This window comes from Podarcis erhardii, assembly GCF_964252035.2.
Source record: "Podarcis erhardii genome assembly, chromosome: 2".
Classification (NCBI taxonomy): Eukaryota; Metazoa; Chordata; class Lepidosauria; order Squamata; family Lacertidae; genus Podarcis; species Podarcis erhardii.
This window is the reverse complement of record NC_138498.1, coordinates 31,525,292-31,552,216: the sequence shown is the minus strand read 5'-3', so window position 1 is coordinate 31,552,216 and position 26,925 is coordinate 31,525,292. Positions and strand designations below refer to the sequence as shown.

General features: G+C 43.9%; 3 protein-coding genes and 1 long non-coding RNA gene across 5 annotated transcripts in view; 1 reads left to right on the top strand and 3 right to left on the bottom strand.

The window, feature by feature from the left end:
• The window catches only part of TIMP2 (TIMP metallopeptidase inhibitor 2), a 30,949-nt gene extending 28,804 nt beyond the window's left edge, over positions 1-2,145 (bottom strand). Inside the window, exon 1 of the mRNA XM_081849982.1 lies at positions 1,867-2,145. Within this exon, the coding sequence (XP_081706108.1) occupies positions 1,867-1,996 (130 nt within the window). The 5' untranslated portion in view covers positions 1,997-2,145. The remainder of the gene's footprint in view (positions 1-1,866) is intronic.
• Positions 2,146-5,363: 3,218 nt separating this feature from the next.
• Positions 5,364-10,851, top strand: LOC309335103. The gene is made up of 2 exons (XR_014153344.1): positions 5,364-9,523; positions 10,317-10,851. It is a non-coding gene; the product is annotated as an uncharacterized lncRNA (long non-coding RNA).
• Positions 10,852-11,673: 822 nt separating this feature from the next.
• On the bottom strand, positions 11,674-21,281 carry LGALS3BP (galectin 3 binding protein). The gene is given in 7 exon segments (XM_081849721.1): positions 11,674-12,379; positions 12,383-12,998; positions 13,609-13,849; positions 14,457-14,588; positions 16,404-16,595; positions 18,079-18,150; positions 21,125-21,281. Coding segments are annotated over 7 exon segments (1,665 nt in total). The 5' UTR covers positions 21,156-21,281; the 3' UTR covers positions 11,674-11,998.
• A 3,654-nt stretch (positions 21,282-24,935) lies between these two features.
• CANT1 (calcium activated nucleotidase 1) overlaps positions 24,936-26,925 on the bottom strand; it is a 158,704-nt gene continuing 156,714 nt past the window's right edge. For both annotated transcript variants that reach the window (XM_081849820.1, XM_081849819.1), the window contains one exon: positions 24,936-26,472. In XM_081849820.1, coding sequence (XP_081705946.1) covers positions 26,102-26,472 — 371 coding nt within the window. In that variant the 3' untranslated portion in view covers positions 24,936-26,101. The remainder of the gene's footprint in view (positions 26,473-26,925) is intronic.

The following is a 26,925-nucleotide window of genomic DNA, read 5'->3' as shown; positions in this document are numbered from 1 at the left end:
AGAGACCCTGACTGCAGAAATAGAATGCCCCTAGTCTTCTGTTCTCGTGATGAAGAAAGGATTGCAAAGTTAAACCCATACACACAAGTACTAAAGGGGCATTCCTGCTTCTTGGGCAGACACAGGTCACATGCACACTATACATTTAAAGCACATGGCTTCCCACAAAGAACCCCGAAAACGGTCATTTGCACCTCACAGAGCCACAATTCCCAGCACCTTAACAAGCTAAAGTTTCCAGGATTCTTTGAAGGAAACCATGTGCTTTAAATGTGCTCTTATGCCTCAGTGAGAAACTTCTATACGAAGCTCTTAAGAAGCAGTAAGTGAGGAGGCAACGTACTATGACTATGACTTTATGCCTCTCCTTAAACATTGCTACACTTGCTGTTTCCGACCAACAAGGGCTGCAGATATGATGAAACTATATATACTGTATATAGAATGCTCAGAGCCCTTGCTCATTAAGCAACCTGGGTCTCTAGCTAGATTACTGCATAGGAAGGATATGCAGATGGGGCAAAAAAAGTCTCTTAGCTACAAAAATACTGTTTCCCTGGAGGGTTGCTCAAGGCACCCAGAAGTAGGAAGCCGAGGTGTATTACTGACAATTAAAAGCAACAGCAGTCAGCAAAAATAGTCAACAGAGCCAAGATTCTCCCGTAGGAAAGAAAACAGTTTCTTTCCCCTGAGCCAGGAGCTTAGGGACTGTGAAGATATTTATATACAGTAAGTCGATGGAAATCTGGTTTCCGCTTTACGCCGACCCAACCAAGCTTCCTCATGCCCTGCAGCTTCCCTTCTGGTGCCATCAAACAGGCTCTGTAGCCTCAGATCCTCCCATGCCTCCCTCCATCTGTCTCTCCAGCTTCCTCCACAAGATGATGATCTCCTTGTAGGCTGTCAACCCAGCCCTGCGTTTTGAAGCGCTACCAAATTAGTTCAAGGGGAATTAACTTGCAACCCCCAGAACAGTGATAACAGCACAGCTGTACCTTGAGTTCAAGAAATGGAAATAGGAACTAGGTGCACATGCTAAATTACACTAGAACTGTTCAGCAAGTCAATTTCCAATTGGGAGGTTGGTTTTTTGGGGGGTGGGGGAGTATGTGGCTCCCTCCCACCCTGTTTATTTTGGCAAAGGCGTTTTTTAAAGGTATATATATATATATATATACCAATGCAAATAGGAACGGAGCACTCCCCACACCCTTCGGTGTGACCGAGTCGACTCAGGGAAGATGGCCCGACGTTTTCCGTTTGCCTTTGTGAAGTTTTCATTTCCTGGTTTCATTCCCTTCCCGTTTCCACCACCTCTCCCCACCCCTCCGTATCAAAGCTGTTCCCACCAAACCCTGGCAGCCTGCATCTTGCAGGCAGAAAGCCATCGTCAGAAAAGAGGAATTTGAGTTCGTGGTTGCCTTTGTGCTTTCCAATGAATTCCTGTGGATCGGGTCAGAGCGGGCGTACTAGGGCGGGGGGAAGAGGCGAATACCAGCAGAGAACGACACTTCTCTGTGTATGTGTGACTGCGTGTGCCTTAAACCGATGGGGAAAGAATCGGCCAGCGGAACAGTCTCATCAACCCCAAAGCCTCCTTGACAATAGCAACTGTTGGCCAAGGCCAGGGCAGGAGGGAACCGACCTCCCCACTCCCTTCCCCGCGCGCACCGCGGCTCTTTTCTTGCAGGATAAAGGGGTGGGGCTGTTTTGGCTGCTAACAAGTGAGTTTGCAGCGGGAGCGAAGGCAGCAGCCGGGGGGGGGGGCAGAGAGAGAGAAAGATAGAAATGCTGGGTGGGATCACGCCGCGTAAGAAGCCACTAGGGGAGCCGCAGAGAAGGGGAGGGTGGCCGTCCTTTTCTTACCTACATCTGCATTGCAAAACGCTTGTTGCGGATGCACCGGGGAGCAACTGCAGGCGTCGGCGAGGCGGTCCATCCTGCCCAGGAGCAACACGGCCAGCGAGGCCAAGAGGCTTGGGAGCGTAGCGCTCATCTTGCGGACAGAAACCGATAGATAGACAGAGAGGGAGAGAGAGAGAGAGAGAGAAGGAGGGAAGGAAGGAGGGGTGGCGGGTGGGCGAGATTTGACTGCTCACTGCTGCTGCCGCCTCATCCAGACACGCGCGCGCGCGCCCGCCTCGATCTTCTGTGCTTCTCTCTTTGCGTCCGCTGCTGCGGCGATCCCAGGGCGACTCCTGGCGCTTAGGCGGCGGCGGCGGCGGCAGCAGGCAGTCGCGAAAGTTTGGGCTTTGCACTCGGCCTTCTCTCTCGGGCTGGTTGGGGGTTGGAAAAAGATCCCGCCACTAGAAGAATCGGAGCCTCGCAGATCGTGGCTGCTGCTGCTGCTTGCTGCTGCCTTCTATGGAGGTGTTTTCTTCTCCTAGCTTCGGCGAAGCCTGGCTTTTTAATGGGCTCTGGGGATTCGCTGCCCCTCCTCTCCGTGGCACTGGGCCAGAGCGGGCGGCTCGCCTGCTCCCGGCAGCCCTCTTGCGCTGCTCGCTCCCTTCGCCCCCGGTCCCGGCTCGGCTTCTGGCGACCCGCGCAAGCTTTCTTTGGTTGACAGCTCCTTCCCTCTGGAGCTCTCCGCTCGGGAAGAGCATGCAGCCCTGTGGAGCGCCAAGCACACGCCTGGCGCTATCGGAGATACAGATTCATGGCAGCCAACTCCTAGGGACCGAGGTCCCTTCGCCCCCAACCCACGAATAAAATATTTGAGGGGGCTTCCTCCCCCCCCAAAAAAAGTTGATGGGCATTGACATTTAAATGGTGCGCGTGTGCCACGTCTTGTGATGTGGGGCGAGGCTTACCTGCCCCCCTCCAATATTTATTCAAGTTGGCACCCCTGGATATAATATAATGATTTATAGTATATAGTATATATAGTAATATATTGATTTATAGTATATAGTTTATCATTGCTAAAAGAGTAAGCGCATACAGCCCTACTTAAAACTTGAATTCCATCTTCATAATGTGAACCTTGTGAAGGAGTGCTAAATTATATATTTGTGTGTGTGTGTATATACAGTATACATGATTTATATAAATTATTTAAGGCCAGGCGTGTGCTTGGCGCTCCACAAGGCAGCATGCATTTTCTATAGAGAGAGAATAATAGTAGTAGTGCTGTAAAAATGTGACTAAAAGGAGGCTCCGTGAGGAGGTAGCACCCTGCTACACAAAATTGGTATTTCGTATCCATTATTAGTATCCCCCTATAAAACCTGTGAGCCCAATATATTACTACTTCTTTTCCCTGTAGGTCACTGCGTGCAGCAGAAGAGTTTCCCTCAAAGACCCTCAAATATGAGGAGGTCACTCCACAATAATCCACAGCAGGGCTTTTAGGGTGGGTGCCCCTGTTCTGTGGAACAGGATCCTAACTGATCCTAATTGCCAGGCGTCCACCACTTGTCCTTTCCAGAAACATTTGAAGATATTTTTGTTTCCACAAGCTTTTTTCCAACTCAATAAAAAGATAATCTGCCTTAGATTTTCATTCTGTATTTTCTTTAAGCCTAAAGTTGTTGCTTTTCTACTTTTTAAAAAATGCTTTTAAAGCTGTTTTCATGGTATGTTTATAAATCTTCAGTTGAGCATAGAAGTCTCTACTTATTAATCTATAATAACAGTAATAATGCAGCACTGATTAACCCACATAAACTGGTTCCTCCTGCCCCCTTCCTTAAATCTTGCCCCCAATATCATTCAGCAAGCCCAGCCAAGTTTTCCTGGCTCCTTCTCAGCAGAGAGAATCCCTGGAATAAGCATTTATGTTAATTCAGCAGAGCTAAACATCCAGAAAACAAGTCAATTCAGTCAGCAAGGATTTATTTATTTATTTATTTATTTATTTAGAGCATTTGTACCTGGCTCTTCAGTCAAAAAGTCTCCCACAGCAGCTGACTTACAAGTAAAACAAGACGGTCCCTAACTTCAGGCTTACAATGTAAAAAAAAAAAAAAAAATACACACAAGGGAAAAGGACAGTGATATAGTAGAGGAAAATCAAAATTCAGGCACCAATTTCTAAACAGTTCATATTGACCAGCTGGCACTGTTCAGGCCACCTGATGGAATGGCTGCCCCCATATGGCAGTTGAGGGGAGAGGAGGCCTGATGGAGCAGGCCTGTCACAGCACAGCTGACGGAGTTGAGCTCTGCTTTCCAGCTCTCCCAGTGAAGCACTCTGATATTGGCTGAGAGAAGGCCTCTAAGTGATGTGGGTGACAGTTGAGGAGAGGTAAGTCCTCCAGTCATGTCTTATGTCAGATGTGGCCTAAAAAGGAAAAAAAGAGGCCCAGCCACTGTTGGCAAGGCAGCCATTGTTGGCAATAGAACTCCCCAAGGCATTCTGACAGGACGCTGCCAGAGGAAATAGGGCAGAACTGGGCCAACATTTTTCTGAGGGAAAATAATTGAGATTTTTTTCTCACCTGCCCCCACCTAGAAAAAGGTTACTTTGCCGAATTTTCTCTGAATATTTTCCACAATTTTTGCGACAGCTGCCACTTTTCCTTTCACTGCAACCCAGAAGTGTACTAGATTCCAGAATATTGTGCAGGATACAAAAATGGTGACCAGGATACCAGCACAGCTGTTTTTTTGTTTATTTATTAAATTTTTATACCACCGTATAACCCGTAGATCTCAGGGTGGTTCATAACATAAAATTACAATTAAAAAACCCCCACAAAATACATGATAAAAATAAGAACAGAAAGAAACCAATAATGCCCCCTTTCACAACACATTTCTCCAACTGTACCAAAAAAGGGGCTGGGTAGAGAAAGAATCTGTGCTAGTGCCACTAATAATACTGAGTCTGACCACCAAGAAATTATTGGATAATTTTTCCTTCTCTTGGAGAAAATCAGTGAATTGGTCCCTTCAGTTTCTCTACCTTTGTCTTCCCCAGGGGGCTGAGGAAGTTGGTTAATGCCAGCATATAAATGCTAGGCATTCTAGAAGAATATATAAACCAGCTTCACCACTGGGCTACCAAAGTGCTTCCAGATCAGAATGTGAAATTTCTAAACTAGCTTGATCTTTGTTATCAGTGATGAATCAAAGATTTTGAAAACAATCATCATCTGGAATTCCATCAGCTGGTCTACTGCTACCAGCCTTCTAATCCCAGATGTTGGGGAGCTAGTTATGATTACTCCAGTGAGACAGAGGACTTCTGCACATACACAGTGGCACCCTGTTTATTTGTTACTCCTCTTCATGTTTTAGGGATGAACCATAGCCCTGAAAATAGTTTCTGAGGTGAAATGTCATTGAGACCTGGCTCGAATTAAGCTGCGGAAGTTGTTTTCAGCGCTGCAGCTCAACTCTTAAAAACATGCTAAGTTCCCACCCTTGTTGTGCCAGATGGAATCTCATAGCAAGAGGAGGAAATGCATTTCAGCTGTTGGCAGCAAGGCAGGAGACTGCCCAGCTTCTTCTTCCAAGTGGCTTCTGCTGCTTTCCAAAATACAGGGATTTCTCAATCCTCAGACCATGAGTCTAGTCACAGAGGAAAGTGAGAACGACATGACCTCAAGAGGCAAAAGCCTCAGATACTATGTTCTAGAGTCTCCCTTTCATAAGCTTGAGAGGCCTTCCCAAGCACTTTAACTAAGTTGAAGTGAGTTGTACAACATACAGTCTTGTATATTCTTCACACACATAGAGATTCATCTTGGCCATGTTCCAGGTAATTCCATGTAAGTTAGGGGTCTGCTATGGCCTGAACATGCTGAAGGAGCAGTGTGTGTGTTGGGCGCTGCATTCCCTATATCTAAGCTGTCCACAAGCTTCCCCCCTGGTTTTTCCTCAAACAATTCCAAAGAATTAGGGGTACCCTGAATGATGCCTCTTCCTTGCAGCAGCAACTGACTTCCAGTGGTGACTGATGTTCATTAGGACTGGTAGAGCATAAGGTCACCAGAAATGGAGCCAAAGCCAATGACAGGCGCAAACACAGCCATTTCATTCTGGTTTTGTCCCTATATTCCTCCCTGCTGAGACTAAGGAAGACAAAGCTGACAGCCAAGGCCACCCTCTGGACTGGTTGTAAGTAAGAAGGCAGGGGCTGTGGGTCGAACTGAGGCAGTGCCTCGTTCTCCCTAATTGGTCACCTCCACTGATGGCTTCTATATTGATGGGAAGCCTGGCCATTCAAGATCAGCAGCATGCTCATGATGAGCATGTGATCCATTTTACAAAAGGAAAAAAATATTCTCCCCCTTTTCTGTAATCTGTTCCCCTCCTTGGGAATCGGGACTGCCCTGAGCTCCTTTCTAACTCACATCTGTTGAAAACAGGCAAGGGCAAACATTGCTGTGTCTTAACTCTGCTGCTCTACCTTGGCACTTCATGTAGTCACCAGATCTTGACCTTTTCCCACGCCATCCTTATTTCTGAACGTGCCAAGGGCATTGACCACTTGGTCCCTCCCAGCCCCCATGTTCTGAATTCAGACCAAGGTTGCCGAAGAGAAGGAGGTCCAGTCGCAGTACAGCAGCCTCAGAATGCCCCGGGGATGTGCAGAAAAATTGCAACAGGCGCAGAAGGATCTGCATGAGTGTTTTGACAATGCTAAGGTCAGGAAGCCAGGGTGGAGGCGGGTCCTGCTGACGGCCAGGGAGTGGAGCCGGCTGAGCGCCCAGCAGTGAGTCATGGCTGGAGATAAATGGAAACACATGTGCAGTCATTTGCGGGCTTTATTGCTCACAGCACAGAAAGCGTGGACACTTAGTAAACACAGGCCAAGGGCTGGTCCAATCCTGGAACTCAGACATCTGCAGTTCCCACACCCACTAGCACAGACCCAGGCATGAGGTGGGGGGAGGGAGGGAGCTGTTCTAACCAAATTCTCGGTGCACATCCAAAACATTTTCCTGCCTGAATCAGAGCACAAGTGGGGGGCCCCACCCTGCTAGGGCCAACACTTTAGAAAGTCCTGCTTTATCATTCAGGCAGCAAATTCAGCTTTCATCAGTTCCCCCCACCCTATGATGCTGCCTAAAGCAGATGGCTTCATTCTGCCAAATGGCAGGGTAAGCCCCACAAATCCCTATAATGGTTTCATCCAGAATCATTCTGGTTTATTAACACTTGCAGTACAGATTCATAGAAATCCTGGATTAGGAACCAACCTGGGAATTAAAGAAACAGCATGTTTTAGGCAGAATTGCAGGGCACTCCTGGTTCTAGCTGTGTCACTGGAGAGTAGGTGACTAGGAGTGACTATTTCCACCTATCTCTGGTTTATCAGCTGCAACACTTCCTTGACCAGGATAGCCCAACCACAGTTACCCACCTCCTGTTTAGGCTATTGTAATATCCTCTGTGTTGGGCTATCCTTCAAGATCCTCCAGAAGCTGCAACTAGTGCAGATCAGAGCTGCTAGAGTTTTGAGTGATACAGCAAGGGGAATTCATGTAACGCCAGTCCTCCCGGAGCTATACTGGCTGCTTATTTGCTGCTAAACTCTGATGTACAAAGCCCTGGACAATTTAAAACCAAAATACATGAAAAAGCACCAGTCTCTTCTCATACCTGCCAGTCCTGGCCTTATGATCTGCAGGGGAGGCCCTTTTTATGGTTCCACAGATAAGCTTTGCTCATCATGTGGCGACCTTGGAGAGGACCTTCTCTGTGCCCTCTTCCCCCAGCCCTGGACAATTTGTGGAACTCCCTCACCTTGGGAATACAGCTGTGTCCTTCATTGATGAACTTTTGCTGATGGCTCAATATGTACTTCTTTATGCTGATGTTTAGGGGACAAGGGTAGGCTTGGGTATTGGAACAATGTCCACTGCTGATTTGTAGTTGAGGGGTGGGTGAATTTGATGCTATGGTTCAAATCTGTTTTATTGCATTTGTGATGTGTTTACTTTGCTGTATACCACACTATGATCCTATGGGGTAAAGGGCAGTTTAGAAACCAACAACAACAACACATCTAGCTTTCCCACAATGACTCATCCCTATCCTGGATAAGAGGATATGAAAGTAGTGGCTCCACATAGGGCAAAAAAAATTACAGATACTGCATTTTATTGCAATTTTATAGGTTGGGGCGGGGAAACAGGAGGCCGTCCTCTGTTTTTTTCCTGACCTACAATATTGAAATAAAATGCAATCACGGCATTTGTATGTCTAGTGTGGATGGGCAGGTCTCTATTTAAAGGGCTGTGCCTTTATTTCCTGTTGACTGTGGCCTGTAAATTGCCTGTTGAATAGTCTTTCCTTAATTGCCCCAATGTCAGATTCTTTGGGGGGGGGACTTTAATTACTTGTTAATGTCTAATTATCTTTTCTTTTTTGAGTTTGTAATGATGAAATAAAACTATCTTACTATTTAAAAAATGAGACCAATAGCCCCCTTCCCACGGCTGTTTCTCAGCAACTGGTACTCATTGGCATGCTGCCTCTGATCCCTATTCAAGAGGCAATTAACAGGCTTTTAATCAGTAATCCTCCAGCTTTGATCAACAGGAAGCAATAACATTGGCAGGGTTTTAATTTAACATTCAAAGGGACCTTTACTGAATAGGGCTTGTAAGCAAACATAGAAGGATCTTGACCGTGGAGAACAGCATTATTGGAAAATAGAAAGCTAAATTCAGTGCTGTGTGGAGCCTCCATTTTGATTCAAGTGAAATTCCTCAGCAGCGTTAAAGGGCTCTGCTGTGGAAGATACCTTAAGAACAAGAACAAATTTGTAAATTTGCTAATTTACCACTAAATATTTTTTTAAAAAGTAAATGCAGGCCCTCCCCTCAAAAGTAGGCAAAACATTTTCCTGAACTTTTATGAGAGAAAAACAGGCACAGGAGTGATGAATTGATACAGAACTAGGGAAAACTAAGGAAGAGCCCCAGCCCTGGATGTGTTTAGGAGGAAGACTTTTGAAAGAGATAGAAGAGCTTCTCACTCACATGATGGGAATCATGTGCAGAGACAGCCTACATTGTCAGAATATATGAGAGGCAAATGTCCTCAGGATCACTGCTAAGATGTTGTCCCTTGCAAGGCATTTGTGGCCAATCAGGTTCTCTTTGTTCTTCAGCTTTTGCGGTGTTGCTTTCCTGTTTGAAGTGCTGACAGTGCTCATTGTTGGACTCACCCTCACCTTAACCATTAAAGCAACTTTTAAAATGCTGATCATGCTCAGGAAATGACACATTTTTTGCTATGTGTGTCGCAAACCGCCTCTGAGGAAGAGAGGGAAATCTCTCTGGAGCTGGAAAACCATCCCTATCCTTATGTGCAACATATAGGAGACATATAGGAAGCTGTCTAATACTGAACCAGACCATTGGTCCTTCTTATTTAGTTTTGTCTACACTGGCAGGCAGTGGCTCCCCAGCGTTTAAGGAAGGAGTGTTTCTCAACCCTACCTTGAGATGCCGGGGGTTGAACCTCGAATCTTCTGCACACAAAGCAGACACTATATCACTGAGTTACAGCCCTTCCCCAAGGGGCATAAGAGCACCAGAGGGGGAAAACTAAATAAAAGAAAGAGGTAAGAGATCCTGGCAATCAAACAACCTGCTTCTTTGCAGCCACAAAGTCAGGGGGTGGGTGTCCTATCAATATATATTATTAAACTGCCAAGGGATTACTGTATAGCCAGTAGAATGGACATAAATACAGATACTGATGTGATGTGATATGATGTGGGATAGATGGCAATTGCACATACAGTTTTTATTTATTTAGTTTTCTTCTACCATGGTAACTTTGCATGCACTTATTTATAGAAATCATTCATGTTATTGTATAAATTATTTAAGGGAATCTGGTCGTATTATCCCCAGCACAGGAGGGATGCCTTATATTGTGGGAAATTCCTCCAGATTTGGAAGCCAGAACTCAGATATAGCAAGCAAGGATTTGGCTTGTGTACTCTGATGAGAGAAGGGAACTAGAAGAAATGGTGGACATGGAATCATTTTTCTGGCAGCAGGCCACAGCATTGCAAGACAGGAAGTGTGCCCAGAGCCCCTTTAAAAGCTTCCGGGTCAAGCAGCCTGCTTCCTGGTCTGAGCAACTCTATGACTAATGCTAACAACCAAACTAGACATGGTGCTAAACATCCCCTTGGCAAGAATGTCAGAGAATTCAAATGGAAACAGGAGTACAAATGATCAGTGTTCGCTTATTTGCCCCATGTCTGGACCGGAAATCAATACAGCAAACATGATAAATATTTGCTGTTTTCGTTGCTTTCAGTCCACAAACCATATGTAATTGATCACATTCTTTTCCCATTTGCACTGTTTCCTTTGCATTGAAATGCAGCTTTTCTCCCACAGAGAATCAACTGTGACAGCCGGGACCTCTTCAGAAGCAAAGTACTGTAAGACACTTTTCAGTTTAGGTAGGTACTGCTTAAGTATTTGTACAACTGCAAAGCTTAAGTCCCCGTGGTATCTTTGCAAGGGAGAAGGCTAGGGAGAAAACTAGAACTGGTCATGCACTGAGACTTAATTGAGCACACACCCCTGACTTCCTAACAGCCCTACCAGGTCCAGTGGGCATGAGCTGTCACTGTTTCCACCTATAGATGACGTCTGCTTTTTCACCTAGAGATAGAGCAGCATGAGCAAACAACCAGCTGAAACCAATTTGGCAGATTGACAGTTGATCTCAGACTGAGAAGGCTGAAGTCTATACACATGTGGCTTAGTAATTTTCTAGGAAATCTAAAAGTTTTAAATGTTTTAACCCTGCATCTCTGACTTTGACCCTTTTCCACTATGTGAGAAGTTTTATTGCTAGACTGCTGATCTATATGCCTGAATTTATGTTCTGTTCAGTGTTTTCTGAATAAATCTTTCCATTCTTTTACTGCTGTAGTCGTATGAATACTGTACATAGCTGTACTAAGCCCTGGAGTGGTTTACTTCAAAGTAAGCACTGACAGGATCATAGGTGCTGACTCCCTGGGACCCTGGGTTCCTGAGCACCCATAAAATTCCCCATGAAGGGGCTGGGCACCCACAAATTTCAGCGCCAGGGCCATGCATGTTGCATGGCACCCATGGCCTCAGGCGCCCACAGTCGTGGGGCCAAGATGGCACTCCTGGACAGGATTGAAGTATTGTACATGACTACTAGTTTTCCCCTCCCAGCTACGTAGGCTTATCACAGAAACTGCGTGAAGACAGGGATTCTTTAATTCTACGAGGTTACAAAAAGAAAGAAACTAGTGCCCTTCACAAGGCGAACATACTTTGCACATGTTCAGAGGCACTGCTGTTAGGTCAGTTTTTCAGAATAGCAGCTGACTCTATGGTAAGGTCATCCTGTGAATGCTCAAAGACATTTTTGTCTGAGATCTTTAGAAGAATGGCATGGTGGTGGCTTTTTGGATCACCAAAAATGTGTAGCTTTTAGTGTTGCTACCCCTTTTCTTTGGAATATCATTCATGTTCAGAATCTGCAATTTCTGGAAACAACTGAAGACATTTTTGTTCCAACAGGCTAAATGGGTCTTTGCCACGAGTGTCCACTTCTTAGAGATTTAGTCTTTTTAAAAATGTGCTCATTTTTGTATTTTTAACTGTTTTTAATTGTTTCATATGTAAATCTTATTGAGATGGTGGTTTAGAAGGCAATTAATAAATCAATGTTAATAATATAATAATATTGAAAGCGAATGTTGGCAACTTGTTTTTCAAATTTTATTAAGAGAGAATCTCAAGCTAGGGGGATATAAAGGGGCAGGGAATGCACATCCAACAGCATGGGGACTTCAATTAATTAGGATTAATTGTAGATGCATCTGTCAAACTCAAGGGTAAATAAAATTACCTATCCACTTTGAATTAGCTCACCATGATATAGATGCTGGCTTGGACTATCAAGACACAATGCTGAATCAACAGTTAGAGAAGCAGCTAGGACAACAATAGAAGCTGAGGTGCTATGAGATGTGCCTCAAGGGCAGATTTTGACGTTATATATTCTGCCTGCAACAGAGAATGCTAGCCTTTTATGTGTTCAGCTTGTAACTAGGACGCACCACAACAATAAAACCTGAGTAGCGAGTTGGGCATGGGAACAAGGTGCCATTGGGAACCACGGCCGTATCATTTTGAAAACTGACAATACCTGCGATATAGGAACTTTGGCAGAGCAAGAGTGCTTTGTTGTTGTAATGGATGGTGTCATCAGAAGAACCTTCCAGTGCAAGATAGCTAACAGGGGTAATGTCTGAGGAAGAGCATGTACCATTTTGGTGGTTTTGTTCAGGGCTGTGGTAGTTGAAGGCCCAGGTTATCTTCTGCATCTTGAAAAGAAAGCTAGGGTGCTTGTTTGTTTCAAGTTGCTGGGTGACTTGGGATCCAAGAAAATACTGCTGCAACCAGAAGCCTTAGCTTAGGTGCATGCTCCAAGTGGGCTCAGTGTAAAAACGAGGAATGTGTGAATCACTTGTGAGGTCATGGAGCTTGTACTGCTCTAGGAATCTGAGTGGCACTGTGTGGAATTCAAGAGCCTCCATAATCTTCCTCTGGAAAATATTCTTATAAGTCTCATAAAAGGTCAGGTTGAACTGGAGCTCCAGCAGCTGCTCTGGCAAAAGCATAGGAAAGCGGATCTTTTCCACGTGGCCTTCCTTTATTTCATTGGTATGAGCCCATTGGTCCAGAGCTTTCAGCAGGGACCATTCATTCTGAATCACAACATCTGTACGGGACAGCAGGGCCTCCATCATCTCTGGCGTCAGGGCCAACCAGGCCTCAGTGCGAGTCAAGGCCTCACAGTTCCAGGCTAGGTGCTGCACGGTGAGATCCTGCAGCTGGGCATCTCCACTGGCCAGGCTGTAGTTGTACATCTTCAGGTGAACATGAAAAGTGGGGTCCAATGGAAATAAGTTGGGGAAGACCTGGATGCAGTACGCTTGCAGGCTTGGAACTCCGTAGGCCAAAGCCAGCTTGTGGAAGCACTTTACTGAATGCAGTGTCACTCTGATCTGCCGTGAGTAGAAGTACCTGCATGAACAGAAGGAAACTTAAGAAGTGAGATAATGGCTATACAGCAGCTGCTTATTTTTATCATGATGGGTTTTGAAAGAGAAAGACTCAGGACTTTGAAAAGAATGTTTGTGGTGCCTCAAATCCAAATCCAAGCAATAGAAAAAAGTGAGGACTTACTGACATGCTTAGTTTTCATTACCTTCCGACCATAAGGAGAAAGGGGAAGGCAACAAGCAAGACCAGTGTGATCCACTAGATCATTTATTACAGTTAAGCCTGTAACTTAGCTGAACTAGATTCAGTCTTGGGGGTAAGCCCCACATTACCTGCAAATACCTGAAAACAATCCCTGCCCCTGCCTGACACACAAAGCAGAGATGCTGGCCCTTACACAGATGTTTTTCTGTGCCCTTCAGACTGAACACATTTTGCAGAAGACTTTTGAGGTGCTTCTGTTGTCTGAGTGAGTGCTCTGTTTTAGATCAACTTAGTGAAGGAGCTAATAGAACAGTGTGGTCCTCCTGTATGGCTCAAATACTGCCCATTACAGCCTTATGTTGATGCACAGAATGCATAGAAAGTCAGGAGAATCAGACTTGCTATGTCAAACCCTTGCTATTCTTACCTGAGAAAGCTGTTCACATTGGGCAGGCACTCTTCATCTACCTTCAGTGTGCTTCCTTGGAGAAGAAGGCTGGTCTCACTGTTTGTACGAAGAATCAGTCTATGTGCACACAGACTCAGGACTTCAGTGTTGTTATCTGCTATCAGCACAGTGATGTTGAGGTCACAGTCCTGCTGGCTGTCATACAGTTTACCAAGGTCCTCAGGAAAACCTCTGGAATGATCCAGGAAAAACTCAGTTTCTGGAATGATGGAAACAAAAATGAGTCATGGGGAAAACAGGAAACCTTGCTGACCATGAATTTGCGGTATAATATGCAATAACCAATAGCCCCACTCCAAAATGAGAGAGAGGGTTATGGAACAATAGCAGCAGGGAAATTACTTTACTTGCATAAATAAAAATGTATGGAATTAGTTTAGGTGTATTGCCAAACAGTGATAGCCAGCATTTGGCAAGCACAATGGAACTTCTCTTCTCCTTTCATCATCACCTCTGTTGGGTTCCCCAACCTTCTGGAGTGGATCTGAGGGTATTGGGGGGGGCTGCAGGGGTGAGGAGAGGAAAGGGAATTCATGTTGCATGGAGGCAGGTATCTGTTCCATTGCCAAACAGGCACTTTTGGCTGTCACTCAAAAGCATCTGAAAACTGAAATAATGAACAACAGACTGACATAGCAAAACCAGCAGGGCTAGGTTTGAACTGGTACAGCAAGGTAGTAGTAGTTCTACCTGGGCACCCCCTATCTGAAATTGGGTAAATTTTATGCTCCCTGCTGCCACCATTGACACCTGTGACCCTAGGATATTTTGATGACACAGCTAACCACATCACACTGAGGACTCACTCTTGTCACACACCACTCCTGCATCCTCCCCATGTCCGCAGTTGTGCGACAACCAGCCTTGAGATCTACATTGTACAAGAGACTTCTCTGTCCCATTACAATCGACATCATCTAGAAGAATGGGACCCAGTCCTGTGAAGAAAACAAACTCAGCAGTCTGTCACACCAGAGATAGGGAGTAGAGAACAATAAATGATAGCCCCATGTTGTAGATTGCAGAGAAAGAGAAAGACAATTGACTCGATATAGCCCACTGCTAATATTGTAGGTCAGAAGTGGAGCTGAGGCTTGTATTAATTTCCAACATACAAAACATGCCTCCAATTTACAGCAAAGATCAATTGTGCTCAATCCTTCCTCAGAGCCAGAGCTCAGTTGCATGCTCGTCATGCTGCACTGACTTGGATGCAGAAGCATTGCGCTTTTAAACGTTTAGAAACTAAAAATAAACAATTGTTCTCACAAAATAAGAGTTAGAGATCTATCTATCTATCTATCTATCTATCTATCTATCTATCTATCTATCTGGCTGGTGTATTTATATACCCCTTTTCAAGCAACGTGCCTAACAAAGCACATTACAATGAGAATTTAAACATTTCAAAAGTGGTTAAAATACTACACAATTAATATTCACAACAAAAAAGTCCAAGGATGCTTCCAGACTGCTGCATTTTTGTGAATGGGATTCAATTGCATATTGGCAAATTCAGACTGCCCAAATAACAGGCGCTCTTGTACAATAAATCCTCCATGGACTTTTTGTGGTAAGGCAAGTGATTCGAAAAAGCACTGGAAAGCATGAAATAACAATCACTTAGAGCACCGTTGTATAACCTTCCTGCAAAGAAATCACAAATACTTAGATAAACTTCTGGCATTGTATAACCTCACCATAAACTTTTTGCAAACAAATCATTATGAGTGCTCAATAAATGTGCCATCTGGAAGTGCTCTAAAACAAAGTACAGTGGTTTTGACTCCCGAAACTATTCAAAAACCAAGGCGCATCTTCCAGTTGGCTGCAGGAGCTTCCTGCACTCAAGCAGAAGCTGCGGAGGATGTTTGGCTTCCGAGAAACATTCACAAACCAGAACACTTCCTTCTGGGTTTGCGGCGTTCGGGAGCCGATTTGTTTGACAACTAAGCCGTTTGGGAACCAAGGTATCACTGTACAAAATTCAAGATGCAAAGAGTAGCATTCAGTTAAAGAAAACAACAGCCTAGGTGAAAAAGTATGTATTAATTGGCAGCAAAAACTCATGAGACCCCACAGATTGTATCTTGGAGGGAAGGGAGTTCCATAGGGAGGAAGAGGGGGGGGGGGCTAAATTGAGGATGAGAAAAGAATGGGAAAGGTCCCATACAGACAGGGGCTCAGCCTGTTTCCATGTCTCCACTGAAGGACAGCCCATTGCCTCCTATGTGACAGCCTGTTCTACTGTCCAACGGCTCTTATGGTTAGGAGGTTTCTCCTAATGTTAGAGAATATTCACTTCTCTGTAATTTCCACAAATTGGTTCTAGTCCCAACTTTTGAAGCCACAACAACAAAAATATGTTCTGTCTTCTGTGTGACAGCCCTTCTGATTTTTTGAAGGCCACTACCATGTCTTCTGAAGACAGGAGTGCCTCGCGTGCTCTGGTCCATGGGGTCACGAAGAGTTGGACACGACTAAACAACAACAACCATGTCTTCCTATAGGGTGGTGTTTAATCAAAGCAGACTCATTGAAATGAATGGACCCTGCTTAGTCATATTCATTAATTTCAATGGGTCAACTCTGAGTAAAATTTAGTTGAATACCATCTTTAATCTTCTCTTCTCCAGGCTAAACACACCCAGGTAAAATAGGATTTGGGTCTAGGAAGCAATGGGGCAGGGTAAAGGAAACAGTAGCGTACATACACTATTCTATATCATAAGGGATGAAAATCTGTATTCTACCTTCCCCATATGCTGCCCCTTGCTTTGCTTCTACTGCATTCATGAAGCCCAGGGAACGGCAGACCACGTGTGCATCCATAATATCCCAGCCATCGTCACATACTGTCCCCCACTCGCCATTATAGTAGATCTCCACACGGCCCTCAGTGAGAGAGTTTCCCTGAGCCAGCCGAACTGCTCCATCATATAGATCTGTAGTAAGTAGATGACACAAAAAGTGAAAGGCTAACAGAAGCAGACTACAAGCTACAAGAAGAAGCTTGAGGTGCCAGAGAGCTAGTCATAGCATCCTTGAATTGAACTGAATGGATACCTCTCTACCCTGCCCTCTTCTACCTATTCTGAAATTGTGGGACCTGATTCTATTTATGAGCACGGATGGAATTCTAGAGCTGCTACTGTGAATTACTGCAGGTTTTTTTTTTTTAATGAAACAAAATTCAGAATCTAATACATTGCTCTAATTTCTTGGATCAGATTTGGATGACAGAACTTCCTCACATTTTAATGTCAAAATCAAAATTTACATCGCAATTCAGTGTATGTTTCTCCATGTCGTTCTAGAGGACATTTAATAACTGCTTAAGAATGAATAGGGTTAGTCAAAAATTTACCGAATGGTACTGCAAGTCAGCTGTTGTATACTGTCAAATGCTAGCTGCTCCTGTATGTCAGGCACTGTCCTGGATATGCATGCAGATATTTATTATCTAAATTCACACAGAAAAACTGGAGGCTGGAATTAACATTCATCAGTTCTAACAACTCAAGACTATACCAGTAAAAGTATTGGTAAAATTGTGTGAGCAGAAGGAAGGAAAGGTTAGCTTCGTCAGTTATTCTGGGAATAACCCAGGCCCATTAGATGTATGGAAATAATCTGGTAGATAAAAACTATTTCCAGATATGGATCTGCTTGGTATGCCCAGGCTCAAGTCACATGGGGCCTCCTGAATATTTTGATCTACACACACACCTTTTACGTATAGAAAGAAATAGTACAATATTTGTGCAATTCAAGGTAACTCTGTTTTGGCTTTCCTTGCCTTCCCCCACTCTCTATATATAAAATACATGGATAACACGTGTATAAAAATACATAAGCAAGCAGTGGTTTCATGCTGAGTGTGCTAGAGATCATTGGACAGAAAACTTCCATACATTATTGCATTAATGTTTGGCATTAATGCTGTATTTAATTATTGGGAAGGAGTTTCCTAGTTAATGGAATTCAAACAAATGTCAGCTTTCATGCCCACTCTCCCACAAGCAATAGAAAAAGTGGAGGGGGACCTAAGTCAGGATGGATAACTTCTGGCCCCAAAGATATTTGTTGAACTATAACTCCCATCACCCCCAGCCAGCATGGCCAAAAGTCAGTCATGATCAGAGTTGTGGTCCAGCAACTTCAGGAGGACCACAGGCTCCACAGCTGTGAAACAGGTTCCTATGCAGGTATGATCCATAGTTAATAGAGTCCTGCCACTGTGAGAAAGTCTGGATGGAACAGAACTGCCTGGCTTTTTCTTTGAAAGCAACACAAGCCAAGACATGCGGTCATACAGCCAAGAGTCAGGAACCTGTCTGTAGCTTTGTCCCATTCCCAACGGCCATGACAGCTGCTGTTGCTTGAACAGAGAAGGATCAGAGAGCCTGAGGACACAAAGACACTTACGGAGTGAGTCATCTGAGCCAGAGCATAGCAGACAGAGAATTAGCAGTCCAGATGTAGTCCTGTGCAGCCAACCTGAAGGAGAGAGATACAACATTACCTACTTTGTAGGATCATAGTGTTTGACCAGAATCTAAAGTACATGGGAAGGTCCAGCTCAGCCCAAGGGGAGAACCCCAGACTGGAAGGCAGGCAGAGCAAGGAAAGTGTGTGTAGATGCCAAGAATGCCCATTGTTACCAAGGAAGATTTTATTCCCCAGCTTAAAACATTTTCAAAGACATGCTTTACGATTTGGGCAAAATTCTCAGGTTTCTAATTAATTAATGCAGGCACATCCACACATATGGATGCATTCTCAGGACTTGCATTTGCAGCAAACAGCATGTACAACCCTAGCAATGTGCCCTCTGTCATTTACCCTACTCATTCATAGTACTGCTGCATCAGAGTGCAGAAGGAGGAGGTTTTCATTTGAAGAGCTTCGCACATGGCAGGCGTGTAATAAGAAACTGCAGGCAGCCCTGTTTAGGGAGGTTTTTAATGTTTGATGTTTTATTGTTATTTTAATTCTGTTGGGTGCCGCCCAGAGTGGCTGGGAAAATCCAGCCAGATGGGCGGGGTATAAATAATAATAATATGTTGTTGTTATAGATCCACACTGGCAAGAGGACCAGAATAGTGGCTGGCAGCACAACACAGCTCAAGAATAACTGTATGTACTTCATTTCTATTTACCTATATAGTTCAGCACTGTTCAGGAGAAAGACTTCAGACAAATATGTTGAGTCCACCCCTAAAATATGGTAGTGAACAGAAGAAGAAGAAGAAGAAGAAGAAGAAGAAGAAGAAGAAGAAGAAGAAGAAAGAAGAAGTATTTTCCCCCTCCATAGACTCAACACTTCCCTCTCATGCTGTTCCTCCAGGCTCCCTACACCAGCAACCACAAAACATACAGGAGTTCCAGCTCCTTTTCCAGTACACTGAAAGTTTAAGAAACTTGAGATTTCAGTGAAAAGATTAAGTAAAATTATTCCAGCAGAGGTTGCAAATCTAAAACAGTGCACTCTTCTGCTCCACCAAGCAGGACAGTTATAACTTTAGTGACATGAATGGCTTATGCGGTGTTTTTACATGTCCCTGCTACCTGCTTTAGTGCTCCAACCAGAAAGCTCAGGCATATAGCGGAAACTGGTCCCCATTTGCCAGTTTGCAATTTTGAGTTCCCTATTTGAGTTCCCTATTTGATTCAAAGGCACGGGTGCGGTCTGAATAAGTAAACAGCATGTCAGCACCACTGCACTACAGAATAAGCTTTGGATCGCCCTAAATCATAAACCAAACTGATTTACAGATTGTGCCCAAACAAGATGCCACCATACTTCATAAAACTCAAAATTCATGCTGAGTTTTGTTCAGACTGCACCATGCATTTAAAGCACATTTAATGCACATGGATTTTCCCCAAAGACCCCTGGGAACTGTAGTTTGTTAAGGGTTGTGGGAATTGTAGCTCTTTGAGGGGAAACTGCAGGAATCTTTGGTGGGGTGGGGGGAGTCATGTGCACTCTATGTGAATCTGTCCTGTATCTTTGCATCACATTACAGAACTTGGATCTGCAAAAAAGCAATTGGGAAGCAACATTATCCTTAAAGCACATACCTCTTTTTTCCTGGGGAGCACCACTGCAGGGAGCAAGCAATGCAGATTTCAGGAAGCACAAAAGTTAGCACATCCCACAGGGAGATTAGGGGTTCTCAAATTTAGCCACCTGAACTGTTCCTAGATACTTCCCTCTGGAAGCACAGGTCCCAGAGTTAGCGGCTACTTGTAGGTCTGTTCTTAGCTGGGGGAGATCCAGGGATACTGAAAACAAGACCTGCAGAGCTATGGATGGGAAGAAGTCTTTGGCTTCAAATTGGCTCATAAACAACATTACTGTCTGCTTTCCACTGCAAGGGAAGGCAGATATTTTTCTCAGCCCAGACCTCTGAATTCTGAAATGAAGTGGAAGACTTGTGGTTGCTATGGTGACTAGGCATTGGCCAAGCTGTGGCACAATGGACCATAGTGCGAAGAAGGTATAAAGTTGGTTTTTTGAAAATTGTGTCTGGGCCCAGTGTAGTCTGACAAAACCTCAGGAGCACATCACTTGGCAAGTTCCTGCACATTAAAGGAAAGTGGTATGCTTTCTGCCCCAACATGGCATTTATCAGTATAGAACCAATTTTTAGTTGTGAGTAAAGGACAAATTAAAGGAACCAATCAGCAAACAGGGAAAGATTTTTGGGATTTGGGGGAGCTGAGAGATACGTCACATTATTCTTCACAGAACTCCGTCTTGGCTCCATCTCTATTTCACGCAAGCAAGTTTCGTCCCCTGATTCTGCTCTGGCTTAGGTTTTCTGTGCTGAATTTTCCACTTACCCAATGTAGACACCTCTGTTTAATCTTTGGGAAGATTGTTACTTCTCTACACAGTTGCGTTTTTCCTGAGCTACTGCCTATGGACAACTTTGCCTAGATTTTATTTTTATCGGTTACTTCTATAGGTTACTTATCTTTTTCCTGGGTGAGGTTTAGACTTCATTATTTTATTTTTGAACCTTTTCCTCCTCCTACTTCTACTTCTAGTTTAACTAAATTTCTATTTGCATGTTTCTGGATCCTATACCCTGTAATCCTTGCATGTAATAGCCATTTTATCTGAAATTTTAATACAGTTTGTTTCACACTTTATTATCCCATGTAACCATTGTACTTTATATTACCTGTATATACTTCTTATTTACCCTCCCCCAAGATTAATTTATGTATATGGTCCTCTTGATTATCCTTTTATATTATTTGTGGATTATGTTCACATAATTATGCATTAATAAATTGAAATGCATTTTCTCGTCTTTTGCTGATGCATTTTAAATGGATTTTCCAAACTGATTTTATCCTCAGTTCACATCTGGTCACACACACCTTGCCCATCTGGGGCAATTTCTGGGCCCTTGCTATCTATGCCACCTAGCTTTCCTCGTCAAATTCTTGTACTTACCCTGGAAGATGCTGGCAATTTGGAAATGCATCGTTGGCCTTGAAGATCTTCTGAGAAAGAGGAGTGAGGGCAAGGATGCAAAAGAGTTCTGAAACTGCCCTTTAAGAAGGAGTAGAGGAGGAACAGAAAGTTTCTGTTTTCTATCCTTCAACTAAGTTTCTATAATGCATTGCTGACAAATACATAAGCTGTTTCTGGAGAATTCCCTCTTTTGCATTCCCCAAAGGTTTGCAAAAAATACAAACATATTAGAGGTTTTGCTGAGGTCTTCAAGACCCGAGATACCAGATTCGTTTCCATTAGTTACTGGCGTTCAAATCGTAACACAGAAGCAGATTATTTAAACATGCTGCACCAGGAGGATACTGCAAATAAAGATTATTTTTCTTAGGGACAGCTTCTTTTGCAGGTGTGGGCATACATCCATGTTTCAAGTATTAAGGGTTTAGATGGTAAAGTTGTGATAAGAGAGATCACTTTGTAGGTATTAATTTTTCAGATAGTTTCAGGTCTGCACCCTTGATTAAAGATACAGTTTCTAATATGGCAGCCAGATAAATATGTAGCCCTTTGGTTGGTTGCTTTGCTGTTAAAAGCTTTTCTGTATCATATATGAGAATATAGGAGAATTGCAAGGGTGGGGTATTCCACTGTGAGGAACGCAGGTCACACAACTGCAAGGGAGTACAGTGAAGACCTTAGATGGTACATCTCTTAATGCTCCATGAAAGGATTCTTTCACAATTTTCACAGATGATGGCAAAACTCTGATGAATATAAGGCTCTTGATAAGACAAATTTATGGAAGATAAGGCTATCAAAGACCACTAGCCATGGTAGCTATATACCTCTTCCAGTGTCAAAGGCAGCATGCTTCTGAATGCCCATTGCTGGGAATCCCAAGTAGGGCGAGGGCTGTTGAACTCATGTCCTGCTTGTGAGCTTCCCATAGGCATCTGGTTGGTCACTGTGAAAACAGGATGCTGGACTCGATGGTCCTAGGGCATAACGCCGCAGGACATAATAAATGTTCTGATCTATTCTTATTCTTCTTTAAAATTGTAAGTCAGCTAGAAAGACAGGAGCACCAGGCTGACAAAGAGTGTCCTTTGCCAGTCTACTTCAAACTTCCAACTCATGTGAAAATCTGAAGGGGGCAAGAAAGGAAACTGTGGAGACATTACATCATTTTGGCTTGTGAATCTTACAGAAATGTTGTCTTCAGTTTGAAGGATAAAAACTTGTTTGCCCAACAAAGTTATATATCTTAACAGTGCAGTTTATAACATCAACCACAACCCAAACAACACAACATCCTAAGGGTATTTCAACAAGGTTAACCTATTTGTATTCCAGAAAAATAGTGTATTCTAGAATCAAGTTATTGTTAATTATGTCATTTGACAGAATTTCACACTGGCAACAAAGCCAATTACCCCATGAGCTTCCTGACATACTGGTACTTCAGTAGTCAGATCAGCATTTATAAAACCCAAAGAACTGACTTTTCCTGAATGTTCAACAACAATTGCAGAAAAGGTGACAAATGCCCAGATTGTCTCAAGGAAGAAGTTCAGAAGCATGGGTTTCCTCAGGATTTTTTTTCAGGTTGTTAGGCAAAATAAAATACTGGAAAGGGGGGGGGGGGCAAGCTAGTTTCTCACACAGAAAAACTAGAAGACTGGTGCCTGCACATTTTGCCTCATAACTCAGGTTCTGCAAATGCTAGAAACTTTTTAAAATGAAAGCTGAGAATCTGGAAGTTCTAAAGATTTATTAAAATTTTCTGAAATAGTATTGTGGTCAGGTAGATCCTTGCCATGAGGTTAAAAAACCCTCTCACACACACCTTTTGTGGGAAATTTTGAAGAGAAGGGGAAATAAATGTCTTTTTCTCTTTCTTTTTGTATCTGTGGAGAACCCCACCACACCCCAAAACTCACAATATAACAAGAAAGAGCTCAAGTTTAGAAAGCGCAAACAGTCTTGAACTCAAGCAATGTATAACAAAGCAGGGAAAGATTTCAATAGGAAACGGTGAGGGCGAATAGTCTTTTTTTTTTCTCCCCTCCCCCTGAAATCTCCCCCCTACACACACACACACACACACACACACACACACACAAACACAATGAATAGCACCCTAATGTTCTTGTTTGAGGCTGGTTGGAGCCCAACATATATCGTAATGTAGCATGTCCCCATTTGTACAGTCAAAATAAAATGCAGTTTAAGAGATGCCATTTTTTAATGCACAAATGCAATTCTGTTGCACATTAGGAGTGATTATTCTGAATTAATGAAGTACAGTACAATATTGTGATCTTGGGTCCATGGGTTCTCAGTTCCTCAGTCAAAACAAGGTCTCAGCCTGATGCTTCAGCAACAGAGGTCCAAGATTGTTTTGCAAATGTAACTGACACTGTTCAATTGCAAACAAAAAACAAAAAACAGCTAGATATGTTCTATTTAAGTTTTCTGACAATGTTCTGTTTATAAAAATGCTATCAAATCTTAATTTTGTGTGCTAAACTCTCTTATTTTTATTTAGCATGCCTTGCACTTTTTCATTGTCTTCTGAATGTTATATATCCTTAAAAGTAAATGCTAACGCACTGATCTGATGTGGCACGTAACACTATTGAACCACCTCTATCCCCCACCAAAGACTGGTCCTTTCAGATAAGATTAAATGATCTCAAGACTTGGTTTTGCTACACGCAAGTGCTGCCATCTAGTGATTAGCCTTTCATAAACTCATCCTTTGTCATACTATCATACTAGTTTATGATATAAACCAAAAGTATTGTGGTGGGATTATTTTGGAAACATCCAACTTGGAAAAGCCCTACTAGGATGTTATATTCCATGTGCCCGAATACATTTTTACACAGGGGAAGTGAGGCTGTATCTTTGTAGTAGAGCATGATTTGCACACAATAAAAGCCTGCTGGATCAGGCCAATGGCCCATCTACTCCAGCATCCTGCTCCCCATAGATGCCCAACCAGATGCCTGTAGGAAACCCACAAGTAGGATTCAAACAAAAGAGCACTCTTCCTGCCTGCAGTTTCCAGCAACTGGTATTCAGAAGCATTGCTGCCTCCATGTGTGGTGGCAGAGCCTCACCATTATGGCTAGTAGCCTTTGACAGCCCTCTCCTCCATGAATTTGTCCAATCCTCTTCTCTGTTGGTGGCGGTCACTGCCTCCTGTGGGAGTGAGTTCCATAGTTTAACTATGCACAGAACATCCCAGGATCAATCCCTGGCACTTCTAAGTAGGATTGGGAAATATCTCCATGGCTGATCTGGTGGCGTAAGATAGCCTTGCTATGTTATGGGTGATGTTTTATTCACTCATCCTGTCAAGTCCTTCCTCACTTGCACCTTCCATCCTCCCCAAATCTGTTCTGAAGGGTTGGGGAAACTCCTAGAACTGACTGAGGGGGCACAGGAAGGAGGAGCCTTGCTGCGCTAGTGGTAATCCATACGCTGATGGGACCCTGATTTAGCTCTACAATGGATAAAGCCACACACACAAATACACACACAAAATGGCAAAGTCTCCAACTATATACATTATGACATAAACCAAAGGTCACTTGGGGTTTATTTGGGGTACCTGAAGCCTCTCAAGTTCATTCATAAGACTTGGCATTTCTTGCATACACGTTCAAAAACCTATCTGTTAGAAAATAGGCACCTAATATGTGTAGTTTACTGCCTTATAGCGTTGTGGTCTACAGGAAAATCATCAGAACATTGCTACAATCCATAAAGTGCTTTCAGGAGGCAAAACCATCACAAGCTCTTGGACTAGAAAAACTCTTGATAATTTATTGAGATACATAACACATTACTAGGGCTGATGTTAATGCTCAGGACCACATGCTCTGTCTTATCACACGTGGAGAACAAGGAATGCCAAATGCAGCAAAAATAAACTAGGACACTTTATTTCAGTTGTAGTACTCGAATAGGATGCTGGCTTCCTGACCTTGAACCCCACCCACCTTAAACCAAAAAAAGGGGGGAAAGGAAGATTCAAATGAGAACTTTCTAATAATGGCCTTAGCAGTGCAGGATTACTGTGTGCAATGGACAAATCTGAGTCCATTTATTCCAGTGGGGCTACTCTGGGAATGACTTGGATAGAACAAACTGCTGAAAAGAAAACACCTGGGCCTAGATGGGTCGGCAGTCTGAGTATGGCTTATAATCTACCCTTTTTGGTTCACACCTATATGGAGTCTGGGGTATCTCAAGATTAGGAACTACATAGAGCAGCTAACGGAAGTGATCCCTTTGCTGCAGCCACAAGGGGGCTGACCGCAGAGCACCCTTTTGCTCCAAACAGTTTCCCCAGCTCTCTTACCCCCTCTACGGTTATCTGACATACTCCAGACCAGAGGTCTAGGTCTCATCAGCAATGTCTAATCATAAAGAAGTACCCATCTAGCCAAGGTCCAAGGCTACTGTGGGGTGGAGTGGGATGGGCCAAGGAAGACCCTTTGGGTGACTGAATAATAATCCTGCTGGACAGCCAAGTGCTAAAGTTTCCCTTTCCTAACAAAGGCACATGTGAATTGTAGAAAATAAAATAAAGTGAAGGGATAGGATCAAGCCAATTCTTCACGTACGTCCTGCCAGATCACCAGGCTAGTTGAGTAAAGCAGGAAGGAGCTGGACTGAAACCAAGGGAGTTTCTTGCAGGGTGCAATGAAGCCAAGAAATGAAAAACTGCAAAGGCGCTGCCCACCCTGCACCACTAGGGGTCCGCACAGAAACAGGCCCACACTTGCAATAAACCAAGTTGCTTTTATAGAAGTGAAAGCTATGCCATGAAAGAGCACTTCAGAGTCCCACCATGCTTTGCAGCCGAGCCAGAATTAAGAGGGCAAATCCCGGGGCACATCCTCCTGCCCCATCCCCACACCCAGCTCATCCACCTTGTCTCCAAAGCACCCATTCAATTCATTAGATGAACTCAATGCCTTCATATTTGACGGAACCGATACGAGTTTCAGGCAGAAGGCAACGCCCATCCAGCATGAAGGCGGTGATGTACGTTGCCACCTGCCCAGCGTCCTCCTCAGATTTCAGTGCCACAATGATCTGGTCATCCGTGTCGGGGACAAACTTGAAGGAGGAGAAGCCGTGGGTGGGGATGACGTCGCCAACACGGCTCACAGTGATGTCGGCAAAGTCCGGTGCGGAACTAAGCAGCAGGTTGGTGCCGCAGTGCTCGTCCTCCTGCTCGTTGTAGCGCCCGTGGCTGGCGCGGCGCGGCAAAAAGAACCAGCGCTGGAGTGTCTCGCTCCAAGAGGCAGACTCATGGATCAGGTAACCTGGGAGGGATGGAGCAAAAGTGAATGTCAAGCAGGGAGTCGGGCCAGGGGCAAATACAATGAAGAAGAGTTTGGATTTGATATCCCACTTTATCACTACCCAAAGGAGTCTCAAAGTGGCTAACATTCTCCTTTCCCTTCCTCCCCAAAACAAACACTGTGTGAGGTGAGTGGGGCTGAGAGACTTCAGAGAAGTGTGACTGGCCCAAGGTCACCCAGCAACTACATGTGGAGGAGTGGAGACACGAACCTGGTTCACCAGATTACGAGTCTACTGCTCTTAACCACTACACCACACTGGCTCTGAAGCCACAGGAGGCAAAGGGGAAGAGAATGGGTATATTATTATTATTATTATTATTATTATTATTATTATTATTATTAACATTTGTATACTGCCCTTCATCTGTAGATTTCAGGGCGGTTCATAACATAAAAACGCAAGCTAAAAAC